The sequence below is a fragment of the Oreochromis niloticus genome, linkage group LG3 (genome assembly GCF_001858045.2).
Source record: "Oreochromis niloticus isolate F11D_XX linkage group LG3, O_niloticus_UMD_NMBU, whole genome shotgun sequence".
Taxonomy (NCBI): domain Eukaryota; kingdom Metazoa; phylum Chordata; class Actinopteri; order Cichliformes; family Cichlidae; genus Oreochromis; species Oreochromis niloticus.
In genome coordinates this window covers 63,809,326-63,822,638 of record NC_031967.2, presented here as the reverse complement: position 1 = coordinate 63,822,638, position 13,313 = coordinate 63,809,326, and the positions used below count along the sequence as shown (strand labels likewise).

Below are 13,313 nucleotides of genomic sequence, written 5' to 3'. Positions count from 1 at the left end.
AGGTCTGGACAGATGTCCATGCCTCATTTCTGGAAAGTTCTGACAAGCAAGTAACTGCTGTGTATCAGTTGGAACTAGTAGTAAATGAGTCTTTGGCCTATAATCTGTCACACATATCTTTCATAGATAATCTAAAGTTAATTTGAGGTCAAGAACATTCCTGTCAAAAAGGAGGAGCCCCAATCAGTCTTTCTGGCAAAGTGACATTTATATTTCCTTTATTTGTCTGTCTTAAAAGGTGCAGTGATTTTAAAATATATTTTTCAACAAACATAACATCAGAGTTCAGTCCGAAAAGGACGGGATTCATTATAATGTAGTTACATACAGAACTATAACGTTGTTTTTGAAACAGTTATTATTTTTTGTTGCTCATCCCTGGGATTGTTTGAAAGCAACTCGCGTTATATGTTATTTTTATATATAACTTCCTCCTAACTCCTATTGACTACAGTCTATTTACCAATGCAAGCAGAGATATATCACACATTGAAAAATAAACAACAACCAAAAAAGCCATCAGAAATCACTTTTGACACAACAGCAGGATGGGTGGGCAAAAGAGTGCAAAGACTGCAATGATAAACATGGAGAGGAACAGTCAGGTAAATGTAAAAGGAAGAACTTGGACAGCAGCTCTGAGGATATTGGAAGTGGGCTAGATAACTAGGAAATGACTAACTTAAGTGCAAGAAAAGAGGCTGAGACATTCTTCTAAAATGAAAAAAAAAGTGCAAAGTCCCTAAACACTATTAAACTGACTGAGAGACTAAAATTGGGAAAATTAATGATGCATCATTGTGTAGAGATATTAATGAGCTCTTGAATTTCAGAGCAAGAGAGCTAAGAGACTGGAGCAAGTTGGAAAATAAAAAAATGTGCACATATTGTAATTATTAAAGGGAAAATAGACACTAAGGGAATTTTAACGTGCACAAAAATAAGGAAGGATATAGAAGCTTATATGAAGCTTATATGAAGCTTACCGTGAATTTGCATCTCTGGAAAAATAGTGAGTTCTACTCGGATGTATAAGATAAGAAAAGGAAAGCAAAACCCAGTCAGATCATTTTTGTTCACTTTGATGAAGGGTGCCAGAGGTTGTGTATATTGGCATTATGAGGTATCTGATAAGGGAATGCAGAACAAGGCCACTACGATGCTGTAACACCCAGTTTTACCAGGAGGTGGCAGCAGACTTTCAATGTATTTTGTGGCCATTTCAAACTTTACAGAGAGGCGTAATAGGAGGACATCTGTGCTGTTTCAGGAGGTATAAGTGAGCCAAGTCCCGTAAGATTATAGTTTATAAGATACCAAAACACTTCAGCTCTCTGCTTTCCAATGAAACTGTGGAGTGATACTCAATGAGTGCTTCAGACATGTGTAATAAATAAAATATACTTTGTAACATAAATAAATGAATAAATAAATATAATACAGTACTTTCAACTGGGACACAATCTACTCCTGACAGCCCCAGGGTTACTTCTTCTTCTTCTTCTCTTTGATGTATACACACACAAAAACAAAATGTTGAATTTGTAATTATATACAACTAGAAGAAATGACCAAATATTCATGCTTGCTATTACCAGCTAAAGTCTGTCATTGGAGTTTAATCGTGACTGTTTGCTGCACTGAACGTAGGCATGTATGGGTTAGCCACAACCAAAGTGGAACAATTAAAATTTTCCATTTGAGACGTTTTTGAAACTCACATGAAAACCGCACAAGAAAAACACATGAGAACAAAACTTTATTAATCCTGCAGAGAAACTACATAAAAGAGTGGGCCAATTGTGTTAAATTCTGTTACATAGAGATGTGTTACTGTAAATAGAATACACAGTTAAAATTTCCATTAAAACATTGTTGGTTCTTAACAATCTATTTCAGTAAGAGAAAAAATAATTCTGTAACGTGGATGTCCTCTGGTCTGAGGTACTGGGGGTCCAGTTAGAGACCAGCAACTGGACGGCAGTGGTTGGACTGGTGGACTACTTCAGTGAAGAGTAGACGACGTCTGGCTCTGGTTTAAAGTCTGAACACAAACACACACAGTTCAAACAACAGGAAACATGATTACAAACTTTGTAGTTCAATCCAGACCTCCAATCTCCACCTCTCTGCATCACACACAGTCCCAGTTCAGACTTTACTGGGAACCAGCTCATGTTGAATAACATGTTTGGACCCAGAAATGGCTATTGATGTCAGATTTCAGACTTTGAATTACTTTTAAAATTTGTTATTCGTTTTTGGGGTTGCTTTTTATTTGTAGACTCACTTGGGTAACTTCACAGTGAAAGTGGGATCACTGTAAGTGATTCCTTCTTCATAGTTATCTGTCACACTGTTAAATGTGGCATCTCAAATAATGTATCCATACATTTTCAGAGCTATTTTGGGCTGGAATCTATCCCAGCTGTCTTTTATCCTTCACAAGGCCCATGAGGTGAGACACACCTATGACCAGGTTTAAATAGTGCCAGTAAACCCAACACGGCTGTTGGAGGACATAGAAACTCCACAGAAAGGTCCACAGCTGATCAGAAACAGAGCTGTCTGAGTCTCAGATCACATACTTAATTTTCTAGTTTCTCATTGCGGGGACAGGTACAATAACACTGAGAGGAGCGTAGCTTCCACTCACAGATGGGAAGTTTGAAAATCATATGTGAGTGTGGAACTTCTGTGCCATTGAAACAGGATTTAGAGCAGTCTGAAACCTGAGCTTGTGTTAGCTCTGTGATAGACTGGCAACATGTCAGTGGGATACCCCACCTGGTTTCAATAAAAAAAAAAGCACTTAAAGGATTCAAACATTCTTTTAATACTAAACTACTGTACAGTGACTGTTTTGTGTCTCACACACTCTTACGCTGCTAACCTTAAAAGAAATACAGTGACCACATAGAACTGAAGGCTGTTTCTGTGAAAAGGAAGGTGGACGACCACGAAGTTGCGATCTCCTTTAAGTGCAGACTGATGCACTTCACCACAGAGCAGAAAAACAAAAGTTCTCACACCTTGAACACTATTAATAAACAAACTAAAACACAGTGCAGTGAGACGTCGTCTTTGAACTGCAGGTAAGTAGAATCAACAGGAAGTAGCTGCAGCTGTGGTTTTATGTTTACAGAAGTACAGAAGTGAAAATGATCCATTGTCTTAAAGAACATTTGGGCTGTTCAGTCTGTCTCCTATCAACAACTAATGAATCATGATTCTTGAAAGCAATTTGTTTGTGTACGAAAACTCATCTGAGCTGCTTTTAATGTTTAATACTCAGTTATAGTGCTGCAAATCTTCAAAAGTGAAAATCCCACTGACATGTGGTCCAGATAAGGTGGACCTGTGGCTGAGTTTAAGCTCTCAGCTTCAACCCAGGTTGCTGCCAAATATCTCACTGAGAAAATGTGAATTTGTACCAAACAATTCTGATATTTTAATATTTTAATCCTAATTTATTCCTCCTACAACACACCATGAACTTCACTGTTGAACTGGCCTCAATCAATCTGACTCTGCCCTCACCTCTCCCTCCCACTGTCATCCAGCACCAGATCCCTGCAGGGGTTTCATTCTAAGCTCCGTACTTTACACATATGAGTGTTCACCAACCCACCCAACCAACAGAGGTAGAGAACTTGTCCTGGTGCTCAGAAAATAGCCAAATGCTGAATGTCTTTCAAATAAAAAAGAACTCATAATTGACTTCAGGAGGCAAAGACAGGTCCACTCCACTCTGATTAAAAATGGAGAACAGGTGAAACCTTCAGGTTTCTGGGCACCAACATCTCTGTTGATCTCACCTGGACCCACAACATCAATTCCCTGGTAAAGAAGGCCCAGCAGCAGCTGCACTTCCGCCATGCCTTGAAGAATAACCTGGACCAGAAACTGCTGCTGGAAGGATGTGAGGAAGCCTACATCCACAGAAGATCTGTGGTTAGTTCTCTAAGGTGTTTGGAACAACCTACCAGCCGAGTTCCTTCAAAAATTGTGTTCAAGTGTACCTAGAAGTTGTTTTAATGGCAAATGATGGTCACACCAAATTGAAAGCATTCTCTAGGCTGTATACAGTATATATGTCTTCTGTTTGCTCTTATTCCTGTTTTCTTGTTTTCTTTACTAACTGCACAGCTGGTGTAGAGCACCTAAAATTTAGTTGTACATGTACTACGACATTATTGGGCTTTTCTATTCTGTAAATTCCACCTAACCAAAAAAAGCAGATTAGTCATCTGATGAAAAAGCTCCCCTGCAAGCACAGTACTTCCAGTTTTTTAAACAAAACCACATCACAGACCAGCACAGACATACAAAAGAGTATAACTAACACTAAATCATATCTCGTGTTGCCATGTTATCATTATAGACCACATTCCTGTCATGTCATTTCAACACTTGAAATCAACTCAAGATTTTTTGTATCTGCATGATTTATCTGACCTTGCATTGAAACTGCTGATCAGTCAGCTGTCCAATGATTTTTTTTAATAAATTCACAAACAATTTCAACATATATGTAAAGTTTCTAAAAGTAACTACGAATACATGCAAAACAGTTTGGTGTTAACTATCACGTTGCCATGCTAGTGAAAGCAAACAGTGCACCGACTAAAAATCAGCTTGTCAGATTTAGCTTAAAGGAAAGTCTCAGTGTTTGGCTGTAGATGTAACAGTTCTGGAGACAGAGAGGAGCAGCTGTACCTCTTCGTGTTTTCTTCCCTTTGATGATGATTTCTCCATAACTGACGTCTCCTGTTCTGACTGCTGAGTAGACCACAGCTGGATCACTGTCTGCACAATAAAGAACACACAAACAAAATACTCTGATTATTTCTACACTGATAATAGTTTAAAACAGTCTAATTTCACCTAAAGCATGAATGCTTCTGTCATGGGCTTCACATTCTTGTTAATTATTAAGCGTGTTCTGTTTGTTCTATTTGAAGTCTTAATTCTTCGCACAGAGCTATCAGCTTTCAACAAGCTGCCATATTATCAGCTTTATAAATGTGAGATTTGTAATGTAAATATGCTGTATGAAAGATAATTATATCAATGTTAAAATTATTGTGTTGATTTAATATGAAGCAGTCGTGACTTCAAGAAAACCACTGAAGGTTCAAGTAATGTAATTAATAAACATGATCATATTCCATAAATAGAACTTTAGTTGTAGATTATTATCTTTTATGCTGAGTTTAGAGAACTTATTTTCCAACATGTTCCTTCCTGTGTTGAAAAACCTGCAGCTGAAGTGTTTTCTTTCTATCAGAAACAGGATGCTGGACGACTGCAGAGCTGTTAGCTTCAGTTAACCACAGACCACAAACACACAGTCCAGCTCACAGTAAGTACAGAGTTAAAGATGTATGGTTACATTTTACTGAAATACTGGAGTTGTCGTGTTGTGGTTACAGGAAGTTGTAGTAAATATGGTTTAAATTAACATATCAATACTAAAGACTGTATCATCAAGTTCATTTCATTTATATAGCACCTAATCACAACAAGTTGCATCAAGACGTGTTATATATTAAGGTAAAGACCCTAAATTAAGAGAAAACCCAATCAATTATGTGACCCCTTATGATCCGAACTTGGTGACTATGTGACAGAAAAGCTCCTTTTTAACAGGAAGAAAATTTTGTTAGAACCAGGGACAGGTGGCTATCTGCTGCGACCGGTGAGGAGAAGAAGACAGGATAAAAGACATGCTGTGCAAGAGAGCCAGAGATTACTAACAAGTAATGATTTAATGCAGAGAGGTCTATTAACATAGTGAGTGAGAAAGGTGACTGAAGAAGAAATACTCAGTGCATCATGGGAATCCCCGGCAGCCTACGTCTATTGCAGCATAACTAAGGGAGGATTCAGGGTCACCTGGTCCAGCCCTAACTATATGCTTTAGCAAAAAGGAAAGTTTTAAGCCTAATCTTGAAAGTAGAGATAGTTTCTGTCTCCCGAATCCAAACTGGAAGCTGGTTCCACAGAAGAGGGGCCTGAAAACTGAAGGCTCTGCCTCCCATTCTACTTTTAATGTCATGGTCCCTGTGTCTACTCGGCCTGCTCAGCAAGGTTTTAAATTTTTGTTTTGATTTTGCTCTAACTCTCCTTGTCTTCTGTCTCCTACCTGCCTGGGTGCAGCTCACTTTGGGCTCCCGCCTTTGGCCACGCACCTGCTGTTAATCGCACGCACGAAGCTCATTATCCTCTTTTGCTTTGCCCCAATTCATAGGCTGCATCCTTCGGAGGCCGTGTGTGAAGGCTGATTACATCACAGCTAGGCAATGAAGCATGTCCCAATTCAAAGGCTGCGTCAAATGCAATCGACAAATGTGTCTTTCATTTCACCAGATTTAAAGGATGCGTTGGGTGTATCCTTCGTGGCCCAACCTATCCCAGATTTCACAGCACAGCCAATTCCAGTTTCCGACAATGGCAGCAGCTACTTAGTTTTAATATTACTCTTAGAACTCTTTTTTTTTTTATCTCTTTATAAATTAAATTATTGTTTATAATATTTTGATAATAATATATACATACTTTTCAAATGTGGCAATGGTGGAGGAGCGTGGCCAAAGAGTTTAAACATTACTCTTTATGTTTCACAAAATAAACTTTTCAGCTATTTTCATGTGAGAATGTAGCTCAAATATCTTCAAATATCTGCTCGGTTTATCAAGACACCACATATTTGCAACAGTGCTCCTACGTTTTCAGAGACATCTGTTACCCACCAGCTCAGTCGCTGACTGGGAGGTTCAAGGCTCACTAGAGCCCGCAAGAACACCAGACTCCCAGCACACTGTTTTCAGACCCCTGCGGTCTTTCACTACTCAGGTTCAACATGATATATAAGTCACTTAGTTAACTTTTAAATGTTAATGTTTGGCTTTTTCAGTAAATCGGTTTGGTTGGGATTCAAGTCATAGTTTTCACACAGCTGAATAAGCATCAAACAGAAAACTGATTAAAAGGAAGTGTGAGATGGTCGAGGATTTACTCCAGTGTACTGTTATATTTTATTGAGTAAGGCGCAGACGGCTAAGGTTATTAAACTCCATCGAGACAGCGGTGACGCAAATCTAAAGGCTAGACTATCCTGTTTCATAGCCTCGCACTTCCGGCCTTCTCGGTCTTCGAAGGACCTGGCCCACGTTCCCAAGCCGGGTCCTACGAGGATGCAGCCCCTGAATTGAGACACAGCTATTATCATTATCTACTGGCCACTATGTAAGATGATCACAAAAGATTTTTTTGTGAAGACTTATTTTGAAAATTTGAGATTAACACTTCTGCCATTGCTGTCTTTAGTTGCAAAAAAGCAGATGAGATGAGGAAAGCTGGGTTCAAATGTGAAACCTCATACTCAGTGGCCAATGTCTTGTGGCTAATGGCAACCCATCAGCCATTAGCATACGGTTTCATAGCACAGATTTAATGCCTCCATTTTGGAACATTGTTTGACCAAGAATTTGACTGAGCTCATAAACTCAGCAGGAAACAGCTTACAAAGGTCCAGTCAGACAGCTGTTCTTCCATAGACATTAACAGGACTGGAAGTCTTTTTGCTAGCACAGTTATCGCTATCTTGTAGTTTTCAGATAGAATGCAGGTTAACACTATTGTGCCTAAATGCATTATATTTATTTAGACTGTATGTAACAAGCCACTACAGCTAATTACATCTTTAATATGATAACCAGAACAAATTGTTTTGAACTTCAATGTTTGATCCTTTGTGTACTTATTTAATTTTTTCCCTTTGTTTTTTTTACCCCTTAGTATTAATCTCTGGAGTTTTGTTGTGGCTAATTGTTCTTCAGGGTTTAGATAAATAAATATTAGAATATTAAAACACAAATGTATAAAATAAAATGCTACTGTCCTCTGAACTGTTTAAACTTTGTAGTGTCTGTTGGGAAAGTATGGCTAAAAGGTCGGACTGGGTTTGAACATTTTGGGACCCATTTAAATGAAAGGGGAAAAAAACTTGTATGTTTTTTGTGAAATTTGAAATGTATCAGAAATTGTTAAAACAATTGTCGGGGATTTCTCAAAGCATTGAGAAATTTTAGGGAAAATAATAATAATCATCATCATCATAATGTTGCACTGGAATACCAATTCTAATGGTGCTAACATTATTTTTTATTATTACTAGTAGTATCCAGTTAAAAAATGTATATAGTTGACCCACAGATTCTTTAACCCTCATCACCCATCAAAATCATCCCAAAAAATCTACCTCTGGTTTGTCTGACCGGCTGACAGATTGATATTTTAACATCACTATACGTGGTGTCATCTTCTGGTTCTTGATCTGCAGAAATAAATCACAATGAAGAATAATATAGATTAAATATATAAATAGAAAATGCATTTACAATAGCTGGAAATAAGGTGAAATATTCATCTTCCAAACATTTGTAAATAATAACATGTCTACAGAATGGAGACAAATTATGACACTCAACATTGTGTATGTATGAAATGGGTCTCACTTTCAGGTTCCCTGTGAACACATCGTCTCCCCAGCATAACCAGTAAGACCAGTAGAACCACAACACAGGCTGATCCAACACATGACTGTGGTGTAATCTATATTGATGTACATGCATGCGCCACTAGGCGGCAGTACTTACCCTCTAGACAGGAAATGTGTGGTATGTAGGCAGCCGAGAGTACGCTAAAATAAAAGATGGTTGTTGCTCCACGTTAACGCTTGAGCGAGAGTTTATTCAAGAGCCCAACACAACATGGTGTCAGAAGTGCACTCGCTCTAAGCGGTGACCTGAGAAAAACTGAAAAGAAAGTCAGCTTGGCGATCGGCTAGCGACAAACATGACGGAGCAAGCAGCGGCTCTGCCGGCGGCAGCAGCGACACCTGGCCCGGTTATGGCAGCTCCACCAGCGGCTACTTTCACCATCAAGCCACCGGAACCGTTCGACTTCGCAAAGCCCCAGGAGTGGGAGAAGTGGATCAGACGTTTCGAGCGTTTTAGAATGGCAAGTAATCTGAACAGCTCAACAGATGCTAACCAAGTGAACACATTAGTTTACTGCATGGGGGACGAGGCTGACGACGTGCTAAGGGGACTTGACCTAACAGACGGGCAGCGCCAGCAGTACGATGCAGTCAGAAACGCATTTGATAGACATTTTGTCCCCAGAAAGAATGTGATCTATGAAAGAGCGAAGTTTAATAAGCGAGTACAACAGCCAGCAGAAACAGTTGACTCCTTCATAACAGCTCTATATGCTCTTGCTGAAAACTGTGAATATGGTGAACTTCACGATGAACTTTTGAGGGATAGGCTCGTTGTGGGTCTTAAAGATTCATCGCTGTCGGAGAGAATGCAGCTCAACAAAGATTTGACCCTAGCTAAAGCTATCACAATGGCGAGACAATCTGAGGAAATAAAAAGACAGCAAACTGACCTAAGAGGTGAAAGCAGCACTGGCAAGACAGCAGTGGATGCCGTGCATGTCAGAAAATCACAGCCAAATAAATTCAGAAGCAGAGACCAAAAGCAGTTCAAGCCACATAAACCACAAATAACAAGACAAGAGAATAAAACCTGTTCTAAATGTGGGAAAGCACCGATGCACCCAGCAGCACAGTGCCCAGCCAAAAATGCAAAAATGCCACAACTGTGGGAAACGTGGACACTACGGGAGAGTTTGTAGGTCTACAACTGTGCATGAGGTGGCAGACAGTGCAGATGGACTTTTCCTAGGTGAACTAGATTCAGGAGAAGACCCGTGGCTTGCTAACGTCTGCGTGAGAGGCAAAAGCATGACATTTAAATTAGACTCGGGGGCAGATGTCACAGCTATCTCAGAGGAGACATTCAAAGACATTAAGCAGCCAAATGAACATTTGCAAAAAGCTGAAAAGCCACTGTATGGACCAGGAGGTGCAGCACTGAGCGTACTTGGGTCTACAAAGGAGGACATTTCCTATAGTGACAGGAGCACTACAGAGACAATCTATGTAGTCAGAAATCTGCGTGTAGCTCTCTTAAGCAGGACAGCTTCTGTGAGACTGAAACTAATTGCCCAAATGGACAATGTTGACCTTGAGACAGTGAAGAAAGTGTACCCGAAACTATGTAATGGGCTCGGGCTTGTTCAAAAACCATACACGATTAAGCTGAAGCCCGACGCTAAACCTTATTCACTGAAAGTGCCTAGGCGTGTTCCACTGCCACTACTGGGCAAAGTCAAAACAGAGCTGGAGAGGATGGAACAGTTGGGAGTAATCAGTCGTGTGGAAGAGCCCACAGACTGGTGTTGCGGCATGGTCGTAGCCCCTAAAAAGGACAGAGAGAATGTCCGCATCTGTGTGGACATGACACCATTGAATGAGTCTGTGTGTCGTGAAAGATATATCCTCCCCTCTGTAGACCAAACACTAGGCATGCTCACAGGTGCGCAGTATTTCTCCAAGCTTGATGCTAACATGGGCTTTTGGCAAATACCGCTGTCCAAAGAATCTGCTCTCCTCACCACATTTATTACGCCATTTGGTAGATACCATTTCAATCGTTTGCCATTTGGTATTTCCAGTGCACCAGAGCATTTCCAAAACATGATGGTGACGGAAGTGACAGCCGGCCTCACGGGAGTCGTGTGCCACATGGACGACATCCTGGTCTGGGGATCCACGAAAGAGGAGCACGACATGAGACTCCACGCTGTCCTCGACCGTGCAGAGAAGGCGGGCGTCACCCTGAACATGTCAAAATGTGAGTTTGGCAAAAGAGCAGTGAAATTCTTAGGATTCATTGTGTCATCCGAAGGCATGAGTCCTGACCCTGACAAAACTAGTGCGGTGCAGAATATGAAAGAGCCAAGCACCGTGAGTGAGCTTAGAAGCTTCTTAGGAATGGTGAATCAGTTGGGGAAATTCATCCCAAACCTCTCCGAAAAAGACAAACCACTGAGAGACTTGCTTTCAACTAAAAACATGTGGTACTGGGGGCACGAGCAACAAAATGCATTTAGCAGTTTAAAAGAAGAACTGTCATCCGCTCCAGTACTGCAACTTTACGACCCAAACAAACCCCAAAAGATCTCAGCAGATGCCTCTTCATACGGGTTGGGGGCAGTTTTGCTACAGAAAGACAGTGACGTGTGGTCACCAGTCGCGTATGCCTCACGATCATTGACACCCACAGAGCAGCGCTATGCTCAGCTGGAAAAAGAAGCGCTGGCGCTCACCTGGGCCTGTGAAAGATTCAGTGACTTTATTCTGGGGCTGCACTTTGAGCTTGAGACCGACCATAAGCCACTCGTGAGCCTACTTGGAGGGCAGGCCTTGGATTTGCTTCCACCGCGGATACAGAGATTCCGCATGCGCCTAATGAGGTATTCTTACACTATAAGGCACATTCCAGGCAAAAGCCTCACCACAGCCGACACGCTGTCACGGTTACCGCTGACACACAGTGTGATTTCCAGAGACAATGATCTTATGGAGGACACTGATATTTACGTTGACGCAGTGCTGGAGGGCCTTCCTACTAGCAGCAAATACCTTGCAGATCTCCGTGAGCAGCTACAGTCTGACAGCGTCTGTTCCCAAGTCATGAAGTTCTGTGCAGAGGGCTGGCCTGACAGGAACCAGCTGCAGGGTGTAGTAAAACACTACTGGTTGGAAAGAGCAGTTTTGAGCGTTCACAATGGACTACTACTGCGAGGCACAAGGTTGGTCATACCTGCAAACATGCGAAATGCAGTTTTGGACAAAATACACGAGGGTCACCAAGGGGTAGTTAAGTGTCGAGAACGCGCCCGACAAGCAGTGTGGTGGCCAGGCTTAAGTAATCAGATCAGTGAACTTGTCCTTAAGTGCAGGCTTTGCATACAGGAGAGAGTTAATGTGAGGGAACCTCTTATGCCCACACGTTTACCTGAGAGGCCATGGCAGAATTTAGGAGCTGATTTGTTCACACTAAAAGACAAAAACTATCTGTTGGTAGTAGATTATTTCTCGAGATATGTCGAGATTGCTCAACTCAGCCCGACTCGTTCAGCCAATGTGATTGTGCATTTAAAGTCAATATTTGCACGCCATGGAATACCTGAAACATTGATTACTGATAATGGCCCACAATTTGCATGTCAAGAGATGAAAGACTTTGCAAAGGACTACTGTTTTGAGCATGTCACCAGTAGTCCCAGGTACCCGCAGAGCAACGGCAAGGCGGAGAGAGGCGTCCAGACCATCAAAAATCTCCTCAAAAAAGCCAGCGATCCATACAAGGCATTGCTGGCATACAGAACAACAGCGCTGGCGAATGGCTACAGCCCGGCTCAACTTCTCATGGGGCGCAGGCTTCGTACTACTTTACCAATGCTTCCTGAAACCTTAGAGCCATGTCTGCCTGATTTTCAGCAGATTTGTCGTTCTGAGAGAGAGAAAAGGCTGAGACAAACCGAATGTTTTAACAAAAGACATAGAACAAGAGAACTGGATAAATTGTTGCCAGGGCAACCAGTCTGGATCACGGATGCAAAAGCACAAGGCACAGTGACATCAGTCCACCCGACTCCACGATCGTACATCATCAGTGGACCCCAAGGGACGATCAGAAGGAACCGCAGTCATCTTGTGCCAATCCCACAAACAGAGACTCAAACCGAGGCAAAACAGATCCAGTCCACCCCTATAGAGACTGTTTCTGAGCCAAGCGCACCCCATACACCAGGTGTGGTTAGAACCCGGTCTGGTAGGGAAGTGATTAAACCAAAAAGACTTGATCTGTGAAGCTAATTGTTTGGAAAGGAAAAAGTTGTATTTTGAAATGCCAAGTTTTGTTTTTGAGAATGACGTGTTCAAAAGGGAAAACAGTTTGACATGTGTTACAAGAGAAAAGAAAGTGTTTAAGAAAATACCGAGTTTATATTTCCTGAAGTGCTGGAGTATGTCTGTATTGGGAAAAAAAATATTATACAGTTATGTTTTGTTTGAAGAGCAAAAGAATGTACCAGCCTAACTTCAGTAAGGGGGATGTGGTGTAATCTATATTGATGTACATGCATGCGCCACTAGGCGGCAGTACTTACCCTCTAGACAGGAAATGTGTGGTATGTAGGCAGCCGAGAGTACGCTAAAATAAAAGATGGTTGTTGCTCCACGTTAACGCTTGAGCGAGAGTTTATTCAAGAGCCCAACACAACAATGACAACACAGAGAGAACAGGTGGAGGTGTGGATGTAGGTGGAGGTGTGGATGTAGGAGCAGAGGTGGATGTAGGTGGAGGTGTGGTGGTGTGTTTGTCTAAAAT

The 13,313-nt window shown here is 41.3% G+C and overlaps 1 protein-coding gene across 1 annotated transcript; it reads left to right on the top strand.

The window, feature by feature from the left end:
- Positions 1–10,084: 10,084 nt before the first annotated feature.
- Positions 10,085–12,860, top strand: LOC112846001 (uncharacterized protein K02A2.6-like). The gene has a single exon (XM_025905191.1). It carries the CDS (start codon positions 10,085–10,087, stop codon positions 12,791–12,793), a length of 2,709 nt encoding a protein of 902 aa, XP_025760976.1. The 3' UTR covers positions 12,794–12,860.
- Positions 12,861–13,313: the final 453 nt, after the last annotated feature.

Coding starts and splice junctions, on each gene's coding strand:
- LOC112846001 (XM_025905191.1), top strand. CDS start 10,085: ATGGACAATGTTGACCTTGAGACAGTGAAGAAAGTGTACCCGAAACTA.